The sequence below is a fragment of the Dendrobates tinctorius genome, unplaced genomic scaffold (genome assembly GCF_039654945.1).
Source record: "Dendrobates tinctorius isolate UK_male_01 unplaced genomic scaffold, ASM3965494v1 ptg000129l, whole genome shotgun sequence".
In the NCBI taxonomy this organism is placed as follows: domain Eukaryota; kingdom Metazoa; phylum Chordata; class Amphibia; order Anura; family Dendrobatidae; genus Dendrobates; species Dendrobates tinctorius.
This window is the reverse complement of record NW_027361797.1, coordinates 44,779,811-44,803,418: the sequence shown is the minus strand read 5'-3', so window position 1 is coordinate 44,803,418 and position 23,608 is coordinate 44,779,811. Positions and strand designations below refer to the sequence as shown.

Sequence of the window (23,608 nt, the reverse complement as noted above, 5' to 3'; positions counted from 1 at the left end):
CTGGTAGCCCGATCCCGCAGCTGAAACACTTTTAAGAGACGGTCCTGGCGCTTGCTGGTCTTGCTTGGACGCCCTGGAGTCTTTTTGACAACAAGGGAACCTCTCTCCTTGAAGTTCTTGATGATGCGATAGATTGTTGACTGAGGTACAATCTTTCTAGCTGCGATACTCTTCCCTGTTAGGCCATTTTTGTGCAGTGCAATGATGACTGCACGTGTTTCTTTCGAGATAACCATGGTTGACAGAAGAGAAACAATGATGCCAAGCACCAGCCTCCTTTTAAAGTGTCCAGTGGTGTCATTCTTACTTAATCATGACAGATTGATCTCCAGCCCTGTCTTTGTCAACACCCACACCTGTGTAAATGGAGCAATCACTGAAACGATGTTAGCTGGTTCTTTTAAGGCAGGGCTGCAATGATGTTGAAATGTGTTTTGGGGGATAAAGTTTATTTTCTAGGCAAATATTGACTTTGCAAGTAATTGCTGTTAAGCTGATCACTCTTTATAACATTCTGGAGTATATGCAAATTGCCATTAGAAAAAATGAAGCAGTAGACTTTGTAAAAATTAATATTTGTGTCATTCTCTAAACTTTTGGCCATGACTGTACTCTATATGGTAAAATCAACGGTGACGTTCAAAAGAACAACCCGTCCCCCGAAAACAAACCGTCCCACGAAAACAACCCGTCCCACGAAAACAACCCGTCCCGCGAAAACAACCCGTCCCGCGAAAACAACCCGTCCCGCGAAAACAACCCGTCCCGCGAAAACAACCCGTCCCGCGAAAACAAACCCTCCCCCGAAAACAACCCGTCCCACGAAAACAAACCGTTCAACGAAAACAACCCGTCCCACGAAAACAACCCGTCCCATGAAAACAACCCGTCCCACGAAAACAAACCGTCCCACGAAAACAAACCGTCCCACGAAAACAAACCGTTCCACGAAAACAACCCGTCCCACGAAAACAACCCGTCCCGTGAAAACAAACCGTTCCATGAAAACAACTCGTCCCACGAAAACAACCCGTTCCACAAAAACAACCCGTCCACGAAAACAACCCGTCCCACGAAAACAACCCGTCCCACGAAAACAAACCGTCCCACGAAGACAACCTGTCCCACGAAAACAACCCGTCCCGCGAAAACAACCCGTCCCACGAAAACAACCCGTCCCACGAAAACAACCCGTCCCCCGAAAACATCCCGTCCCACGAAAACAACCCGTCCCGCGAAAACAACCCGTCCCGCGAAAACAACCCGTCCCCCGAAAACATCCCGTCCCACGAAAACAACCCGTCCCACGAAAACAACCCGTCCCACGAAAACAACCCGTCCCCCGAAAACATCCCGTCCCGCGAAAACAACCCGTCCCGCGAAAACAACCCGTCCCGCGAAAACAACCCGTCCCGCGAAAACAACCCGTCCCGCGAAAACAACCCGTCCCCCGAAAACAACCCATCCCCCGAAAACATCCCGTCCCACGAAAACATTCCGTCCCACGAAAACAACCCGTCCCACGAAAACAAACCGTCCCATGGCCATATTGACAGAAAAATAAAAAAGATTTATAGCTATGGGAAGAAGGGGAACAAAAGACGAAAACGCAAAAACAGAAAATCGTGATGGGGTTCGGAGTGTTTTTGCCTAAAACGCTTTGACTAGATGTCTGGATTCCTACTGCCATGATTTGTTTTGATATAGCAGGTGCCGGACAAACGCTCTTTTCTCGTGCATATTTCTCCTTCACTGGTGAGCTGATGATTTTTCCCTTTTCCCTCTTCCTCGTATTATGTTGATTCCTTATATTTATGTAGATCTGCGGCAAATAACCGCACTTCCATGGCAATAATCTTAGATTCCATTGCAGATTTGTTTTGCAGATGGAAAGAAACTGATGGGTTTTCTGGTGTTATGCAAATAATCCCTGTTTAAATGAAAAGTGACTCATTTTGCTGATATGCTCAATATTTGTTGTTGACAAATCCATGACATGGAAAGTGTTAATAATGTGCAGTTTTTCTCTCTTTATCATGAAGCTGAATGGTCTAAAAGCACTCTTTGAATATTTAATTTCCCAGAGGAGCATGCATGGCCTATAAGTCTCCTGACTCTGACATGCCAGGCCTGGCTTGTCACTCTTCACGTGGAGAAACGGTATCCCTTAGATCCGACTATGATGTGTAAATCATTGGTGTGAAAAACATTAATAAGAGTTTTTTGTCTGATGCTTTATATTTATGGCTGTGCACATTCAGTGCACATAAGTCATGGAACGTTCCTTGTATTTGGGCTTTTCAGTAGTAGAAAGTTAAAGGGAACCTGTCACCATGAAAATGCTGTCCAATCTGTAGACACCATGTTATAGAGCAAGGGGAGATGATAAAAGATTTAGTATAGTTTATATTTTAATCATTTAATCCTCTGCCCTTTCTGGGATTTTCAGTCCAGTGGGCGGTCCGATCAGTGGTTGACAGTTTTCTTTGTATGAAAGTGCACATGGAGATAGCTGTCAGTCACTGATCAGACAGCCCACTCGGCTAAAAATCCCAGAAAAAACAAAGGATTAAGTGAATAAAACACAAATTATACTGGTTCTTCAGATAAGGTAATGTGCGTACATGCTATTTTTAATTTACAAGGGGAAATGCTTTATTTAAAAAGAGGTTGTCCACATAGTGGGCAGCCCCTTTAAATAGGCATCCAAGAATTTATCCCTATTAGGACATGTGCAGAAGACCGTTTTTACTCCATCCTAGAAAATCAGTCTTATCAGTCTGAGAGGTGAAGATAAAAAAAAGTTCCTCCTCCCTTTACATTATGTAAGTCCTTGAAAATCGGACTACACTCTGATGCCATCTAAGTGCAGTATGATTCGTTTTTCTCGGATCAATAAACATGAATGGGCGATTTACGGAGGTAAATGGTGCATGCCGCGTTTTTCTTCCTCAGACCATTCATCCAAGGAAAAAAATCGGACATGTGCATGGTACCATAGAAAAGCATTGGTCCAAATGTGACCCGTGAAAAACATAGCACTCGTCTGATTAAAATGGCCCTTACACGTGTCCCTGTTACAGCTGAGCCCAAGGGGTACTGTTGATGGAGCACAGCGCCTAAACTGACAGAGCAACTTACAAACTTTCTTATCCGTTCAGCTGTAGAGTTATTCTTTACTTTTCACCATTGTGTTTGGAACTTCTTGGCCTGGACTTGGCTTTATATCAACATTTTGCAGATCTTTTGTTTTTTTTTTCATTTTACTGTTTGAACTATGACTCTCTGGAGACCTCTTTCTGTCTTAAAGGAGTTTTATGCAAATAAAGCCACATCCCTGCCTAAATGAGAAGTGATACATGTTGCTAATATTCTTTACATTTCGTTTCCCCAGTTCTTCATTTTCGGTCAGTGAATGGAAACAATCTTGCTTCTCTTCAGACGTCTACAAGTCCTGAGCTCATCTAAGTTGTGGATATAATTGCATCCAGTTTACATTCAAGACCGACACATTGTAGAAAACCACCGGAGAGCTCTGTGCTGCCGATGGGTTTTATCACCGATCATCATATATTCTGTTATAAATCTATTACACGGACTGGTTACAATTGTGGGGAAACCAAATATGTTAACAAAATAATATTATTTGGTATCTTAGGTCTCATATTTAATGAATGATGATAATGTAAAAAAATGGCTTTAATTTCCATTTTTTTAACATGGCTGTTTCATTAATTTTCATTCACTGACAACAAGCCGAGATCACGACAAGTGAAGAAACTGAAACAAAGTTTATTAGTAAGATAGGCAGCTTTGTAATTTTTCTCCTTGACCCTGTTTCATGGATGTCTATCCATGGTTTTCACAGATAAAAGAAGCCACTTGAGTCTAAGATGATGTTCACGTATCCACAAAAAAAGAATCCAATTTACCGATCAAATTCGCACATTTTAGTCTATGGGTCCATGAACTGAACTCCTCTGAGTGCTGTCCATTTTTTACTGTTTAATGGATAAGAGCCAAACCAGATCTCCCACTTTGCACTGATGAGGGGCAGTACCCCGAAACACAGTGTCTGCAAATGGAGATTCTGGCTTGGCTTTTATAATAAGTCATGTAAGAAGGCTCGTTAAAGGGTCAACATTGACTTTTAGGATTGCTAACTCCAATAGGTGGCACTAGAGTTCTAGTTCTCTTCCTCTCTGAAGAGACAATTTGGATAATTAGCATATTTCCCAGAGGAGAATTGCTGCTTTAAGTCTCCTCACCTCGACATGCTTAGCATGTAATTCTCCATAAGGAGAAATGATACTTCTTGGATATCGGTCAGACGCCTCTCTCACAGCCAAACCAGATCTCGCACTTTGCACTGATGAGGGGCAGTACCCCGAAACACAGTGTCTGCAAATGGAGATTCTGGCTTGGCTTTTTTCCTAAGTCCTAAGGATTGCTACCTCCAATAGGTGGCACTAGAGTTCTAGTTCTCTTCCTCTCTGAAGAGACAATTTGCATAATATGGATAAGAAAAACTTGGATTTTTTTTATTTTTTTTTACTATTTTTCGCATGCATGAAAAACCAATGACACCCTGATGGTAATAAAGGGCAAAAATCGGATAAAGCCATTGATCAAAATTTTATATTCATCAGGTTTTGCCTCCAAAAACAATGCAAAAACTGATACCTGCACCTTTTTGCAGTGTTTTTTTTTTTTTGCACCACCTCTTGCTTTCCATTGGTTGAAAAACGCTGCAAAAACACTGAAAGAAGTGACGCGCTGCATTTTTTTCAAAAGCGCAGCCCTTTGACAAAACTGTCAGAAAAAAAACAAGACGTGTGCATGAGATGTCTCAAATCTCATAGACTTTGCTGGTACTGTGAAACGCAGCTGAAATTTTGCATAAAAAATGCTGCAAAAACGTGTGAACATAGCCTTACCCTTCGCATGTATGTTAGCTTATAGTCCGGCTCAGTTTTTCCCCCCGTATTTTTAGCATTATAAATAGTACATGGATTTCGGGGCCTTATATTAGTTTACCAGACCGTCAGTTTTGGCTACGACTGTATGAGCATAGTAGGCGTCTGTGAAAACACGTATATGTTAGTCACCCTTACCTATGAATAAGCAGAGTGACACAATCACATATAAGATGTATATGGTTTATTGTTCCATCAATACGTTCAGTGACCTTCAGTGCATTCCACATGAGACATCACCCTATATCATTACATCCACCAAGCTGGTTCCCATGCCCCCTCCCTGAGGAATGACATGGATGTGGTGTGACGCGCTCCTTATTACGTCTTCTACATTCGGTTTTTCCTTGGTAAGTTCACTGATCAGTGTGCACGTCTGGAATCCACATCTCGTTTAGGAATGAACCAGTTCTTGGAATTCTATAAGCATCCAAGACAAAGAGTTTGGTCGTCATCATCAACATTTTATCTCATAATAAGTAGAATAATGTACAGAAAGAAACATCATAAACCAGGATATTTAGGCTCTGCGCACACGGAGTTTTTTGCCTCTGTGGATTTTGCAGTGAAAACCGCAGATAAATCCTAAAGTCCTGCGGTTTAGGCCGGTTTCACATTTGCGCTTTTGAGTGCAGCGAAGGCCTGCGCATGGCCGACGCTAAGCCCCGCCCCCTGCCGCGCCTCCGCCGGTAGCTCCGCCTACCAGTGCATGACGCTGCATGCGTCCTGTGTCCCCTATCTTTATTACTGGGGACACAGGCCGTGCGCAGTATGCGTTTGGCGGCGCATGCGCCCTTTTGACGCTGCACCGAGCGCAACCAAACTGCAGCAGGTTGCGTTTGGTGCTGGTCAGCGCACCGTCAAAAGGACGCATGCGCCGCCAAACGCATACTGCGCACGGCCTGCGCCCCCAGTGATAAAGATAGGGGACGCAGGACGCATGCAGCGTCATGCGTCGATAGGTGGAGCTACCGGCGGTGGCACGGCAGGGGGTGGGGCTTAGCGGCGGCCGTGCGCAGGCCGTCGCTGCGCTCAAAAGCGCAAATGTGAAACCGGGCTTATCTGCGGTTTTTCCCTGTGGTTTTACACCTCATAATGGATGAGGTGTGAAACCGCAGCGTTTCTGGACAAAAGAATTGACATGTTGCGAATTGTAAACCGCAGCAAAACCACGCGGAAAAATCCGCAGCATGTGCACAGCATTTTCCAGTTTACCATTGAAAACAATGGTACTGTACAACGCACCTAAATCTGCTGCGGACCCGCAGCTGCAGAAACGCTGCGGATCCGCAGCACAATCCGCACCGTGTGCACATACCCTTAAAGGGCTTTTCTCATTTCATGCTGTCTCCCAGGATCTGGACCTATCTAGGTTTTTGCTTTGATGGGATAGATATTTCAGCTAGCCCTTAAACAACTAACAAGGGCATCGTAATTATAATATTGGGATTGATAACACACCCGGGACCTCCACCTAGCTCTAGAACAAGGGGCCCCAATCTCATGGTCACTTTGACCCATCATGTATTAGAGTAGCAAGAAAAAAACATCTCTTGCTCATCACATCCTCATCTCATTCATTTATATCGGAAAGGTGTAATACCTAAGTTCACCAGCAGTGGCACTGCAGGAAATCTCAACATTCGATGGCAGATGCCACCGCTGCTCACAGCCGATTTGTGTGGGTTCCAGCAACAGGTAACTCTGATTTTGTTTGTAACAGAAAAAGTAATGTGAAAGTTACCCCCAATTTGAATGGAAAATATTCTACAGTGGATATAGAAAGTCTACACACCCCTATTAAAAATGCCAGGTTTTTGTCATGTAAAAATCATACCATGAAAATTAGGGTGAGGGATGGAATTAGGGATAGGGGTGTGTTGGGGTTAGGGTTATGGTTAGGGTTGGTATTAAGGTTAGGGTTGTGGTTAGGGTTATGGTTATGGTTGGGATTAGGGTTAGGGGTGTGTTGGGGTTAGGGTTGTGTTTAAGGTTAGGGTTGGGGTTAGGATTAGGGGTGTGTTGGGGTTAGGTTTGTGGTTAGGGTTAGGGTTGGGATTAGGGTTATGGGTGTGTTGGGGTTAGGGTTCAGTTAGAATTGAGGGATTTCCACTGTTTTTACTGTTTAGGCACATCAGGGGGTCTCCAAACGCAATATGTAATACCTAATTTCACCAGCAGTGGCACTGCAGGAAATCTCAACATTTGATGGCAGATGCCACCGCTGCTCTCAGCAGATTTGTGTGGGTTCCAGCAACAGGTTACTCTGATTTTGTTTGAACCAGAAAAAGTAAAGTGAAAGTTACCCCTAATTTGAATGGAAAATATTATACAGTGGATATAGAAAGTCTACACACCCCTATTAAAAATGCCAGGTTTTTGCTATGTAAAAATCATATCATGAAAAATCATTTCAGAACTTTTCCACCCCAATGTCATGCATAATCTGTATGAATCAATTGAGAAAAAGAACTGAAATAATTTCGAAGTGTAAAATTAAAAATAACTAAACTAAAATAATGTGGTTGCGTAAGTGTGAACACCCTCTTATAATTTAGTATGTGATTGTGTTCAGAATTAGCCAATGACACTAACATATGTCAAGTAGTCAGTGCACAGCTGCCATCATTTAGAGTAATTCTCATTAACCTCATATAAAGTTTAGCGGTTCTATTGGGATTTTCCTGAAATTTTCTTATTTGCATTTTACAGAAAAATCCATGGTCCGTAAACAGCTTACGACACGGCAAAGGGATCTCATTTTTTAAACTTATCAGTCAGGAGAAGGGTATGAAAAATATTCCAGATTCTTGGTTATACAATGGAATACTGTGGCTGATGTTTGGCATAACAGTGACATTATCTAGAACTGGACATTGCTCAATAAACTGACGAAAAGGCAAGAGGAAAATTGGTCAGCTAGGCTACCAAGATACCTACAACAACGTTAATGGAGCTGCAGGATTATCTGGCAAGTACTTGTTGTGTACTACATGTGACAACAATCTCCTCGATTCCTCATATGCTAGGCCTGTGGGGTAGGATGGCAAGACAAGCCTTTTCTTACAAAGAATAAAATTCAAGCCAGCTATGTTTTGCCAAAACCTATAAGTCTGCCAAAAGCACGTGGGAAAGTGTGTTGTGGTCTAATGAGGCAGAGATTTAATTTTTTGGCCATCATTCCATTAGGTAAGTTTGGGGCAAAACCAACACTGCACATCACCAAAAGATCACCAAACCCACAGTGAAGCACGGTGGAGGCCATATTATATACTGGAGCTGCTTTTTATCAAGGTGAAGGGCATTATGAACTGTTCCAAACATCAGTCAATTTTGCATCAAAGCCTTCTGTTATAAATATGAAGAAGAATTTCACCTTTTTGCACAACAATGACCATTAAAATACCCACAAATCAGCAAAAGAATGGCTTCGCCAGAAGAAGGTCAATCTTTTGGAATGGCCCAGCCAAAGCGCAGATCTAAATCCAATTGAAAATCTGGGATTGACCTGACGAGAGCGCTGTACACACAGTCTGACAATACACACCGCCGGCCAACTTCTGACATCAGAGTGCCTATCACAGGCGGCACATAGCATTGACGTCATACGGCACCCATGGCTGGTACACGGAACTCAGCTGCCAGCTTCTGCACTGGCTATAGAAGAGGAAAGTGCACGTCTTGACTATGAAGAAAGATAAAAATCGTTTTTTGGGGTTTTTTTTACAGCTGCAGAACGGAGGGCAATATATCAGGAAGGGGCCCAACATTCGAAATATTATACGAGGAAAGGGCCCAGGGTGGGGAGTATTGCACCAGAAAAGGGCCCAGGATGGGGGACATCATACCAAGATGGAGCCCAGAATGGGAGACATTATTACTGGAGGTGGCAAGCATGAAGGGACTTTATACCAAGAAAGTGCCCAGGATGGGGGACATTATACCAGGAAGGGGACATTGTTACAGGAAGGTGCCAGGATCGGGGATATTATTACAGTGTGCGGGACATTACTACATTGGTATGAGGAACGAATATGTATATCTTTATAGGATCTACAATTCAAGGGCAAATACATTATTATTATGCATTTGTATTGCGCCATTTATTCCATGGTGCTTTACATGTCAAAGGGGAATTATAGACAAGTGTAATATATACAAGAATAATAAACAAGTGTAAGACAAGAGACGCACAAGTACATAAGGAGAGGGGACCCTGTCCGTGAGGGCTCACAGTCTACAAGGATGGGTGAGGATACAGTAGGAGAGGGTAGAGCAGGTCGTGCGGTGGTTCAGTAGACCGAGGATCATTGCAGGCTGTAGGATTGTCGGAACAGGTGGGTCTTCAGGTTCTTCTTGAAGGTTTCCGTTGATGGTGAGAGTCTGATGGGAGTTCCAGAGTATGGGGGAAGCATGGGAGAAGTCTTGTATGCGGTTGTGGGAAGAAGAGATAAGGGGGGAGTAGAGAAGGAGATCTTGAGAGGATTGAAGGTTGCGTGCGGGTAGGTACCGGGAGACCATGTCACAGATGTATGGAGGAGACAGGTTGTGGATGGCTTTGTATGTCATGGTTAGGGTTTTGAAGGGCCTGGCATAGGGGGGCGGGGAGACAGGTGGATTAGTCGGGCAGCAGAGTGTAGGATGGACTGGAGCGGTGCCATAGTGCTAGAGGGGAGGCCAGAGAGTAGGGGGTTGCAGTAGTCGAGGCGGGAGATGATAAGAGCGTGCACTAGTGTTTTTGTCTAACTAACATAGAAGCTAGGATGCCAAGTCCAAATTTTGCACTGTAGCCCATCGGACTATAATTATGCCACTGACTTCAACAGTTTAAAGATTTGCATATTTATGCAACTACATTATTTTAGTTCTTTCATTTTCTTTTTCCAACCGAAATAATTTTTTTTTCTTCAATTGAATTATAAGATTAGGTCTGACAATAAAGGTGGAAAAAGTTCTGAAATTATTCGTTTTGGTATGATCTTTTCGCATGCTAAAAATCTGGTATTTTAACAGGGGTATGTAGACTTTTTATATCCATTGAATGTAAGCTTCTCATGCTGGGCTGACCTGTGTCACATTCTCCATGTTTCTAGGTTAGTTTAGTAGTATTTTTTACACTATTTGGCAGTTGAAACACAGAAAAACAAACGTATAAAAATACTCTGCTGTAAAAAAGTAACAGTAAACAGCAGGTGCTAGTAAAAGATGATAAAAAAAAGGGTAATTGGTTGATATTTGCAAAAAAATGTATACTAAGCCGCTCTACCAAACATCAAGGTAACCCCTTATCAGAGCAGTACTTAACTGATGTATTTAAAAACCTGATCATGTGTATAGTACCTATATGAGCAGGATTCAATGCGATAGTGTTTGTACTATTTGGCAGTTGTATAAAAGAACATCTGGACTCAGCAACATAGATGATCTGGGAGCTTTTCTTTGTAATAGCAGATCAGTAACTATCATTCATCGCCAATGTGCGCCCAAAATATGTTCCATTTTGTCTGTTTTTGGCAAAAGAAATGCATATGAGCAGAAATAAATAAATCTAAATTTCTAAGTTGATTGTGATGTGTGCTACTCACCTTCAGCTCCAATCTTCCCATCCCCGTCATGGTCGGCAGCAGACACAAATTCTCTAGTTTCTGTGGTAGTTAGTTCTCTGGCGCTTGGCTCAAAACGCTGGAGAAAGAACCTGGGGGAAAAAAATACAATAATGTGAGCTTCTTTGTGAAAAATGAAGATTTCCTATGTGTTCCCACACCTCACCGTTTGTGCCATCACATTCTACGCTGATGGATAAAAGTCTGATAGGAATGTTCCCCTGCAGGGGGCCATCACCTCTGCACTACAGAACAAGACTATGATGTTCCACGGAGAGCCAAAATGGGCAAAGTATGTTATTGGGGCTATCATTTTATGGGGGGCACATCCAAATACCAAGTGCTTATAAAAAATATTGTCTATGGAGTTTGCAATTTTGTACTTTTGTGTGTGGGCAGACCTTTCAGATTCACCTAATAAACCTAGCTAGAGCCCTGTAATTAAATACTGGGAATTGATGACATTTTAATTATGCAAAACAAGCTTTTTGCATTTACCCCTTTAACAGTAGGTTCTGACTATGTGGCTCCGTTTGTCCCCCATGCTTTACACTGCAGCCAGATTAAGAGCTGTGTACTCTGCTGCGGCCACTGCAGAAATGACTTAGCTTCTGTGTTCCAGGAGCATCCACGAACTTCAATCCGCTGACTGGCGGGGGTGCTGATTGTTGCACCCCATTGATCAGATATTGATGACCTATCCGGCCATCAATAAAACAGTAGTGGTCAACCCCTTTAAGCTTGTCCTTAAGAAGAAAAATCTCCTAAGTAAATTTTTGCCATCATAGCAATAGAGACACTAATAATAATGACTGTCTTGGTGGTATTAGCATTACGTATCCCCATAAGATGCACCACGGCTTACTTCAGCTCTTCCTCTTCAATGAACCCGCTCTGATCATTATCTAGAATTCGGAAGACCTCTTTCACTTGACCTCCAGTCTTTTTAGTCAGTCCACAAGTTTGGAAGAATTTTTTGAAATTAAAGGATTCAGGAGCTGAAAATCAAAGAAAAGACAAAAAACACTTTAAGTATTTTCTCATCAATTAGAAGGTTTATTCCCAACCTTAAAAGTTATGACCTATCCAAAAGGATCCCGAAATCATGGATCTAAATGATCCTGCCGCAGGGGTGAGGAAAATCTGTAATATATGTCTACATATTGGTACTGCTGCACCACTTGTTGTATTACCACTAGTTCTTTGATGGTATTGCTACACAGCTACGTGTATTACCATACTTGCAACAATGTACTGTATATTTGATTATTTATCCCTTTGTTCTGCTATGTATATCCTATGTCATAATATTGTTCAATGTATTTGTGTTCATTAGATAGGGACAGTGTATTTCTCTGGGTCGGCCACTAGATGGGGCACAATGTATAAGGAGAACATTGCCTTAGCTGGGCCACTAGAGGGCGGAATCGTTAACACATAGTGTAGTAAGGGTTAATATAGGAGGGGCTGCTGCCTGTTAAGCTTGAGAGAGTCTGAGTTAGAGGCAGAGGACCTGAAGGGTCCACACGGGCAATAAGCCCAGGACTCGGCAGCAGTCTCGCAATGTTGCAAGTGAGAAGCCCAGCCTTCCTCCTCGCCAGCACAGCAACTGGCTAGTACAGAAGAATGTAGCAACTTATTGCTTGGGCACACACCCTTAAGACTGGGGTGAAACGGTCAGGAGAACCCACAGAAGCAGCAAGTACAGATGGAGAAGAAGCAGGGCCAGTACAGAGAGCAGTGCATCAGTTCAGGGCTCATCCTCATTGGCTACTGACTTTGGCGACTAATGATCTTATGTCTGGGGCGAAACAGATCGAGGGAAGCTTGGCCGTGGCAGAGCTGAATAGAGAGGAAACTGGGAAACCATCAGGGATGGTCCGACCCGGGTCCGTGCAGAGTAACTGTGAACAAGGTGCAGGGAAAGAGAAGGAATCTCGTTTTGTGAAGCCTGTTGTAAATGCTGTGAAGTCTTTGGAGATGCTGTGTAAAGAAGTCTTTGTTGAAGTTATGATGGACTGTGTCTCAGTTGATGTGAACTTTCCTGAAAACGGTCTCCCACTGCATGGGAAGGACTCTGAAGGAGCTGAGTCCAGAGACACAAGTATGCTGACTAGCAAGCATGATTTTTCTGTGAGGAGAGGCCAGGACACCAAAGCCCCGGTGTCCTCAGCTACAACTACTGTCCTGGGCTTCCCTTACACTGTGACTACACTCAGCTTTTTCCATCAGTCCCACAGAGAATGAATGGAGTGGCGCCGCACATTGCTTAGTCACAGATCCGTTCCAACACAGTATTACAGAACCCAGAGGAGGATCGCAGCACAATGCTTGGACTGGCCGTTGGCTCTACCAACCCAAGTGTTACAGCACGTATTTCTATGCAGCTATCACGGTCAGGTCAGGAGAGCCGATGACCAGTCCGAGGATTGGGTTGCGATCCTCATCAGATTTACGGTATATGACCGTCTGACTGTTAAATAAAATGTTATAAACATAACTATTTTCAGACATGATACATTTTTATAAGAAGATTTCATGTCATTTCAAAAATCACCAACGGGAATAATGTAGAATGATCTGATCTGAAGATCTAACTCAAAACGGAAACACTTTATCCAGCTAAACCCACCAAAAACTGTCTCTCATGACTTGCACCATATTTAATTATTTTTTCAGACATTTTTTGTGGTTGTGGCTGGGATTATATAGAATGGGACGTGTATCTGGGGGAAGCACAGTGGTTAGAATGTTGGCTCAGTGGTTACCACTGCAGCTTTGCAGCGCTGGGGTCTTGGGTTCAAATTCAACCAAAAACAACATCTGCAATGAGTTTGTATGTTCTCCCCGAGTTTGTGTGGGTTTCCTCCAAGCTCTCTGGTTTCCTCCCACATTCCAAAGACATACTGATAGGGAATATAGATTGTGAGCCCCAATGGGGAAAACGATGATAATGTCTATAAAGTGCTGGAGAATAATAATCATAGTCTAAAAAATGATACTGAGTGGCAAAATTTTGGTGCAAATTTCTGGCACAAAGTAAGTCAACTAATAGGTGGCGCAAACTAAGACTAGACAGTATAAAGATACATTAGTTTCATAGAACATTAGGAAAATAAAAAATTGTGAAAAATTTGACATTACCTTGGCATTCTCTCAGGGCAGCGGCAATATCGGAAGCGCTGAGGATATCGGTGAGGGTCATGTTGAATCTGTTAAGAGACACCATGAAAGTAGGAAATATAGGTTATACGAGCACTCACAAAAAAAGCCCTTCTATACTGCTCCCCTTAGAAAACTGGGGTTTTACCATGAAAATTTCTTTTTTAATTAGACGACGCGCAGTATACAGATAACTCCCAATAATTTGCCTTTGTCACCATGAGAAGCCACATTTCATCATATATTTACCCGATAGAATAGTGTGAAATAAAATATCATATAAAGCAGGGGTGGGGAATCTTTTTTCTGCCAAGGGCCATATGGAAGTTTATACCATCCTTCGGGGGCCGGACAAGTTGCGCACTAACTCCGCCCACCAGGTACCTCCTGACGCTGTCACTAGTGTCAGGACGTAATCCTTCATTGCACGTGCCGCAGTAGTGAATGCTGCATGTGCACGCTCACAGAGCAAGAAGAAATTAATGAGCCAGCGGCCATCAAAATACATCTACAGGTCCAAGTACTGTAGTCCCCGGGAATCTGCTGGGAGCCGGATAAAAGGTCATCGATGGCCATAAACGTCCCGCGGGACTGAAGTTACCCACCCCTGATCTAAAACAAATATCCGACTATATAATACATGGATGGGCCAGGTCCAGTAGAGCAAAGTCCTTACTGATGTACTGGTTCTCTGTTCTCGCTCATAGTGAAGGGTTCCGAGTGTGGGACTTCTTCTACGGCGTCCGTGTTCCCTAATAGTGCTTATGAAAAGAGGACTTGTCGTTTGCCGTAAATAAATATGCTTTTTTTTATCTAGTGGAAATGTCGTTATTCTCCTGAGTCAGGGGTTGGTTTTTCATGTGTTCTTGCACCTCTGTGTTCCTAAGATATGGCTCTTTCTTCCCTGCATAGAAACCTAGTCGTTTTAGCCAAGAGGGCGTGATCCTCAGTGGATGTCTTTTTGAAGACCACACCCAGTTGTTTTAATAGCCTAGAATCATATAGCGGAAAGAGGAGCCCTATTTCAGTTTAGAAAAGTTGCAGGACCAAAAGAAAAACTTCAGATTTAGGAGAACATCAGCATTTATGACAGATCAAACAATGACGTATTTATGGCAAGTGACGGCTCCTCTTCAAATACATCTCCTTTCTACGCTTTTATTATTTACTCTTCCCAAATCTGACTTTACGTCCTCTGTTGCCTCCATTGACCTTCAGGACGCCTCCATACTCCAACCCTATTACTGTAGCTATGTCTACCTATTGTATGGCGGCAAGGTGGCTCAGTGGTTAGCATTGCAGCACTGAGGTCCTAGGTTCAAATCCCACCAAGTACAACATCGGCAAGGAGTTTGTATGTTCTCCCCGTGTTTGCTTGGGTTTCCTCTGAGTTCTCCGGTTTCCTCCCACATTCCAAAGACATATTGATAGGGAATTTAGATTGTGAGCCCCATTGGGGACAGTGATGATAATGTCTGTAAAGTGCTGAGGAATTAATGGTGTATATAAATGAGTAAAATAAATAAATATTGTAATTTTTACATTATTCTCCGATTCTTCACATTCTCACTAACTTGCTCGTTATATTATATCTAATTAATTCATATATTTTTTTTTGCAAACTATTCTTTCAAAATTGAAAGTTTTCAAGAGAAACAGAATTTATAAAAAAAAAATGTCACCATTACTCCAGGGGATAAATCAAGGAAATTCTGAGATTTTGCTTTTTTATTACAATATAAAAAAGATTCTGTACGATACATGTTTTTATTGTTTTTATGCGACCTTTCTAAGAAGGTTTTACACTACTATGTTTGTAAAAAAAAAAAAAAAAAAATACATTGCCCAACTCCCCTCTTAGGGTATGTGCACACGTTGCGGATTCGTGTGTGGAATTTTCCACATGGAATCTGCAGGTCAAAATCCGCCCGTTTTTCCTGCGGATTTATTGCAGATTTTGTGCAGATTTCCCCTGTGTTTTTACACCTGGAGATTCCTATAATGGAATGGGTGTAAAAATGCTGCAGAATCTGCACAAACAATTGACATGCTGCGGGAAATAAACCGCTGCGTTTCCGCGCTGAATTTTTCTGCAGCATGTGCACAGCGTTTTTTTTCCATAGATTAACATTGTACTGTAAATCACTAGCAAATCTGCAGTGGATCCGCAGCAAATCCGCAACGTGTGCACATACCCTTATAACTGTGCAAATCGCGCTGTGCTAAGGTCTGTCTGCACAATGTATGGATGTTTCATACATTTCATAGTATAGGAGGGAGGAAGGAAGAACATGTATAGACTCTGTTTAGTGTGTGGTGTGGGGAATATATATTTTTTCTTTTTTACAAACATGAAAATCAAAAACTATTTTTTGAAAAATAAGAGCTGATACATGAAAAAAGGAAATGGCTGGGGGAACAATCTCTGTGGTTCTCCTGAAGAAGCAAGAATACTTCGAAACGCGTAGAGAATAAGCAACTTCCAAATTGCTTTAATAAAAGAAAATACTTATCCCTAAGAACCCTTTAAAGGAGTTGTCTGAGGTTCATAAATGGGTAAAATTACAAAGTGATTCTAAAATCAAACAACTTTTCAGTTTACCCCCTAATTAAAATTTGTATCCATTCTCAAGAAAGGAAGGATTTTTAATTTTGTAGTTTACAGCTCATTGCCTAGGTTATCAGTCACCCTGTAATCCCAGTCTGGCCAGTTACCTAGGAAAGAAGTGGATGGCGTGAGCAGGCTCAATGTTTTGCCTTCTGCCTGTGCTACTCTGATCTCTAGATCGGTGTTCCTGCCTTTGCTAGGAGCCTGGGAGTGTGTATGGTTTGGGCCAGTGGCGTGACTGGTCTGAACGTTCAATCTTCACGAGCGCACTGCCCCCTGACAAAGCAGGAAGCAGTGCTATCCTGAAGATACAACTTAAAGAGGTTGTCCACTACTTTAACATTGATAACCTATCCTTACGATAGGTCATCCATGTCTGATCGGTAGAGGTGCGACCGCCCAGCACCCCTGATGATCAGCTGTTCTCGGTGTCGGCAGTGGCCGGAAGTTCTCAGTTATGTAGCTGCTCCATCTAGTGATAGTGGCCCCTTACGAGGCAAATGTGCATTACCGTCCGCGGCCACTATTAGTAGACGGAGCAGCTCCGTAACTGAGTACTTCCAGCCGAGAATGTTGTGAGTTCATTTTCCCCTTCACCATTGAGGTCTGATGAACTCCCTCTTCTGGTGAAGGAAGGTAGTGAGGCTGATTTCTAAGCACCTGTGCAGGATGATGATGACTGAGTGACTGGAATTGCTGACTGGATATAAGGCAGCCGACGCCCTTCTGCCTTGCGGGTGATTTCTCTGAGGGATTCTAGGAGACCAGTCTGATTCCTGCTCCTCAAAAGCTGAGTTTTCTGCTCTGCTTTTTGCATTAGTGTTTTGGTTTTGTTTTGCCTTGTTTTTCTGGATTTCTGCCATTCCCTGCTGGGGTGAGCTGAATTCCTTTTTGCTCTGTCTTCAGAAAATACCTGAGTACTGATATAGTCTTTTTGAAGCCTAGCGTCTTCAGGGCTTTTTTCCCTATCAGTCTGTTGGCTCTTGTTTTGATAGGGTTTTGGGCGGATTGCAGACAGCAGCTTTTCTATCCTGACCTATTTAGTTAGCTTGGGTCCCATCATTTGCTCAGCCTATCTTTCTATCTGTGTTAGTGTTTTCATCTTGCTTCACCGTCATTATATGTTGGGGGCTGCCTATTGCTTTGGGGTCTGCTCTGGGGCAGTTTAGATTTCCCTTTCTGTCTTTAGGCTATATAGTTCTACGGCTGTGATCGAGGGGTCTAGGGCACCGTAGGAACCCCTCACGGCTACTGCTAGTTGTTGATAGGTTCAGGGGTCTGCAATCCGATAGCTGCCAACTTCTCTGGTTTTCTGGACTTAGCTAGTATTTCTGTTTTTGCCTCCTACGGTGACTTATTCATAACACGAGAACTGCTGATCGGCGGGGGTGCCGGTGTGGCATCCCCACAGATCAGACATCAATGACTTATCCTAATGATAGCTCATCAATGTGAAAGAAATGGACAACCTCTTTAACAAAACCCTTTTAAGCAGAATTAATTTTCAAATAGAGTTGAGTTGCTAAAATTCATGGTTATAATTAATAGTATTATAGTATAAATAATAAAGATATTCTTAACTCTGTAAGTAAATAAAATATACTTTTTATGAAAAATGTTATTTGAAAAAGAAAAATCTATATTTTGAAGGCTTATATAATACGCTATTTTTTTAAATGGTTTTTCTTTAGTTATAGAAAGTTTTTCCATATGTCCGTTTTTGGCCAAAAATTGACAAACTTTTTTCTATGTCTTTAAGAAAACAAATAACAAACATGTATTTATACTCAAATTACTGTACTAAATTTTGTTAACATCATAGCCAAAAGTATCTCAGCTTTTATACTATTTTTATAGATACAAATAGCATTTAGATAAATGAGATATGAAGAATAAAAAAAGATATAACTATGAAATTAAAAAGAAGATACAACAACATCTATATTCTAACCCACCAGAAAGAGTAGAGAGCGTCTTACTCTACCTTGAATTGTGGAGGACGAGGATGGCTGTAGGAGCAGAGAACAGGTAAGGTGATAGAACTGGAGATGGAAGGAAAAAGACTGGTTTATATAGGATTCCACAGGTGACAATAAGTGTTACTTGGGTTACCAATTCAGGGATCAAGTGCACGATTTGGTGACAAGCTCATGTTTCTTACCCAACTAATCAACCTCTGCTATTTATACCTTCACAGAATACACATAGACCTTTTATATAGAAAAAATTGGAGTCCGGGTCAACAAGACTAGATTTTCCTTTTTTCTTGTTTTTCAAAATAAAATATAGTCCATACAAAAGAAAAATTTACATGGTCGACGCGACCCAGTCGACGCGTTTCGACTGCAATAAGCAGTCTTAATCATGTCATGTCGAAACACGTCGACTGGGTCGCGTCGACCATGTACATTTTTCTTTTGTATGCACTATATTTTCTTTTGAAAAATGGAAAATCCAGTCCTGTTGAGCCGGACTCCAATTTTTTTCTATTATCCTTGATGTGATGTCAGGGAGAGGCCGGTGTTTGAGCTCCAGGTGAATGAGCTTAGAGCAACTGGGTGAGCCGGAATCAAGTTTTTATAGACCTTTTATATGGTTTGTTCTTAAGAAATGTTTTACGTCCACTGTTATCGCTAATGTTATCCCAATACCAAAGTTGGGTTTATTCCTTCGACTAATCTTAATCTTGGGTCAAATACATTGTATCTGTTCCTGAACCCAAGATATATATATATTTTGTATTTATTATATTGTTTTGTATTTTCAGATTTTACTTTAATTTTAAGTCAAAATTTCAGCTAAAGGGGCTCACAACGGAAAGCAAGAGATTCACGCATAGCAGAAAGGAAGGCATCCATTTTTTATGCATGTAGTATATACAGGTTTACTACTCTAATGGTTACTCCACTGGTGGTTACTATTTGGAGTAAAGTTTCGCAAAGTTAGTAATAGCTGAGCGCAATGTGTCATGTACTCGTGTACTAATATAACATCAGACATAAAGTCTGTTCTTAAAAAAAATGCAATTCCCACAATTGTTTTTTTGGGATTTTATTTACCTTGTTCACTATATGGTAAAACTGACCTGGCAATATGATTCTCCGGGTCAGTATGAGTACACAGGTACCAGACATGTGTAGCTTTTTTTTATTTAGGTGATGAAAAAAAAATCGGAAATTTGAAAAAATAATAAATTCACTTTTGTTGCCATCTTCCGAGACCTGTAGCGTTTCACTTTTTGGTATCTGGGGCTGAGTAAGGAGGAAGTGTTATTGAGGACAAGGCAGCTGATGTCACTTTCTTTCTGATTGAATTATAAGAGCAGACTGGTTGCTTTTAAAGGTGGCTGATGCTTGAAATCATTGTCCTTCTATTAAATATGGTTACCTTCACGTAAACAAGTGCAGGCAATTATCATTGCTTTGCATCAGAAGGGCTTTTCTGGCACAGACATTGCAAATTTTAAGATTTCCCCTAAAGCAACCATTTATCAGATCATCAAGCACTTCAAAGTGAGAGGTTCAATTGCTGTGAAGGAGGCTTTAGGGCTCCCAAAAAGGATTCAGTTATGGGATCTGTTGAACACCAATGCAGAGCTTGCTTAGGAATTGCAGCAGACAGGTGTCAGTGGATCTGCATATAAAGTGAGGCAAATACTTTTAGAGGCTGGTCTGGTGTCAAGAAGGCCCACAAAAGAGCCACTTCATTCCAAGAAAAACATCAAGGACAGACCAAAATTCTGCAGTAAGTACAGAAATTGGACTGCAGAAGCCTGGGGTAAAGTTATTTTCTAATGAACACACCTTCAGATTATTGGGGACATCGGGACGATTGATTGATCGGAGAAGAAAAGTTGATCACTGCCATGAGTTCTGTGCCATGACAACAGTAAAGCAGCCTGTTGCTTTTCATCCATGGTGGGGCTTACAATTTTGACTAAGAGTGCAGACCTGTATAAAGGATTGGATCTAGCATCCTCCAGGAGCAACTTCTCCCAACCATTCAGGAGCTGTGTGAAACAAAAACTTGTGTCAGTCTCAAAAGTTTTGGCCACGCCTGTAGATTACTGTAGATTACAGTTGGCCGATCCTGTCATCTGATGTGTATAAGGGTCTCCCAACTATTCCCAATAGATCTCCGGTAAGATAGGGATCACCAAGTCTGAACTTAAACACGGAATCCTTTTGTTCCCTTGTACATAAGTCACTGTCACGGTTCCCCTGTATTCCCCATGCGGACTGAGGAATGGTCCACAATTTACATACTTGTGGTCACCTGCCGGCTAGTCTCAATCATATCTCAACAGAGGAGAATTGAGATACATGCAGGAGACTGGTCGTTAAGTGATTGCAAGTATCTGTTAACATGACCATCCACCCGAATGAGGAAAACAAGGGAATCGTGATAGCGTGTGCATCTCACCCTATCAGGATTCAGTGCAGCATATGTGATGCAAGTGATTCATTATGTGTGAATCAATACATTTTGTCGGAGTAATGCCCCCAGTCTAAAATGCAGACAACGTGGCACAGACTAGCATCAATGATGGCTGACGTGCTGAATGTGAAAGCCTAAAGAGTTCACACACTGTGCTTGTTCTAAGAAATGTCTCATGGAGAGTGGCTTTAGCATTAAAGGGGTTCTCCAGCCTTAGGATACTGCATACGTGTTAATCCTCACAGTGTGCACAGTGTAAGCTGACAGGATTCTCTGGTGCCGGAGTCGGGAGCGACGAGCCCTTGTCTGCAAGTACAAGTCGACTAGACGTGCGCTTATTCCCGTTATGCAAGTGTTTTGAGCAAGGCTCGACATGTCTAGTTGGATGTAAACGAAAGTATGCAAATTGCATAATTGCAGTCACGTGACCGCTTGCTCCCAACATCGCCACCAGAGAATCCTCACAGTGTGCAGTGCGCGCACTGTGCGGATTTACAAGTCTACAGTCACATAGTTTGGCTGCAGACTTGTATCCCAAGGCCGGACAACCCATTTAGCACGCATGCTTCCACCATCTAGTTGTGTACAGAGAACTAGAGTCTCCGGTGTAACTTTCAAGTGTGAACAGAAATGTGCATGCAAACAACCAAGCAGAAGCAGGGGAGAAGAGGGATCTTGCAGAGGAATGGCAATGGTTTTCAATATTAAAATACATGTTGAACCAGGATGGACTTTTTTGAACTACATTGGACAGGGGTCTATGGAGAACACACAATGACTGTGTGCGCAATAAGTATGGATCTAAATATGGTTATTCTGTCTTTTTCTGATGAATAGAAAATAGGGGTAATTTTGTCACATTGTTTAATGGATTGCATCTAAGGTAAGAATAAAATGGAAGGTAATATCCATTTGAGGTTGTTTTAGGGGATTAAGTATTTTTGTTTTCTTTTTAAAGAAATAATGATATGCAGTAATATAACAATATTTATGTATATATCTTTTTTTCTAAAGGTCTATGGGATACTCGTTTTCACTCTATTATGTTTCTCCCCTGCTAGTCAGGGGTGGTGAGCCACTTTGTGATTCACTAGCGGATAATGTGAACTGAGGCCACAAACAGGTCACATTCATTCTATTCTACCACTTTGATGGGATGGAGGACTTGCCCTAAGGACTAGAAGAAGGCTCTATTGACCTGCTGGATTTGAAGTCATTCACATAGAACAGTCACCTAAAGGTATACGTTTTAAAGGGGTTTGTCCACTACTTGGACAATCCTTTCTCAATTGCTAAATTCCCCTGCCTAAAATGAGAACAGCCTATACTTGCTTCTCCGCTCTGGCGATATTCCAGCGAAGATGGCTTCTGGTCTTCCGGGGCTCACGTGATTTTGTAACGCCACATGGGCCCTCCAACCAATCAGCGGCCACGTCACTCTCACCTCTGACGGATGGAGGAAGTCAGCGAGCAGCAACAGCTCTCACTTCTTCCGGGTGTCAGTTTTGTCTCAAAGAAATGAGGGTGAAGCAGCCATTGATTGGCTTCAGGGCTGACGTGACATAACAACATGGAGGACTAGGTGTGGAGGTCACTAGAACAGTGCCGTAGTCAATGGAGATGCTCCCGTCATGCCCAGCTGTTTCCCAATCCTCTTGGCATATAGGGGCCGATACATCAAGGTGATTACTCCAGAAATTAATAAGTTGCAATATTTACGCACAACTCAACAGGTGGATTTTAACCTCTCAGTAATAGAGCCAATTTGGTACTTAATGACCAGGTCAATTTTTACAATTTTGACCAGTGTCACTTTATGATGTAATAACTCTGGAATGCTTCAACAGATCCCACTGATTCTGAGTTTGTTTTTTCGTGACATATTGTACTTCATGTTAGTGGTAAAATTTCTTTGACATGACTTGCATTTATTTATGAAAAAAACAGAAATTCGGCAAAAATTTGGAAAATGTTGCAATTTTCAAATTTTTAATTTTTGTGCCCTTAAATCAGAGAGAGATGTCACACAAAATAGTTAATAATAACATTTCCCACATGTCTACTTTACATCAGCACAATTTTGGAAACATAATTTTTTTTTTGTTAGGACGTTATAAAGGTTAAAGTTGACCAGCGATTTCTTATTTTTCCAACAAAATTTACCAAACCATTTTTTTAAGAGTCCACCTCACATTTGAATTGAGTTTGGGGGGTCTGTAAAATACTCAAAAGTGACACCATTGTAAAAACTGCACCCATCAAGGTGCGCAAAACCACATTCAAGAAGTTTATTAACCCTTCAAGTTCTTCACGAGAGCTAAAGCAATGTTGAAGGGAAAAATTAACATTTTACTTTTTTCACAAAACATTTACTTTAGAACCAATTTTTCTTTATTTTCACAAGAGTATCAGGAGAAAATGGACCACAAAATTTGTTGTGCAATGTCTCCTGAGTACGCCGATGCCCCATATGTGGAGGAAAGCCACTGTTTGGGTGCATGGCAGGGCTCAGAAAGGAGGGAGCACTTTTTGACCGCAAAATTGGCTGGAATCAATGGTGGCGCCATGTCGCGTTTGGAGACCCCTGATGTACCAAAACAGTGGAAACCCCCTAATTCTAACTCCAACCCTAACTCCAACACACCCCTAACCCTAATCCCAACCATAACCCTAACCACAACCCTAACCCCAACACACCCTAACCCTAATCCCAACCCTAACCATAACCGTAACCACAAAACTAACCCTAACACACCCCTAATCCTAACCCTAGCCCCAACCCTAACCTTAACTTTAGCCCAAACCCTAACTTTAGCCCCAAC

The 23,608-nt window shown here is 42.0% G+C and overlaps 1 protein-coding gene across 1 annotated transcript; it reads right to left on the bottom strand.

Annotated features, from left to right (window-relative positions):
- Positions 1 to 5,370: 5,370 nt before the first annotated feature.
- LOC141047890 (parvalbumin, thymic CPV3-like) lies at positions 5,371 to 13,784 on the bottom strand. The gene is made up of 4 exons (XM_073543210.1): positions 13,724 to 13,784; positions 11,445 to 11,577; positions 10,562 to 10,671; positions 5,371 to 5,396 (listed from the first exon to the last, which is right to left on the bottom strand). The coding sequence occupies exons 1-4, from the start codon at positions 13,782 to 13,784 to the stop codon at positions 5,371 to 5,373; spliced, it is 330 nt and encodes a 109-aa protein (XP_073399311.1).
- Positions 13,785 to 23,608: the final 9,824 nt, after the last annotated feature.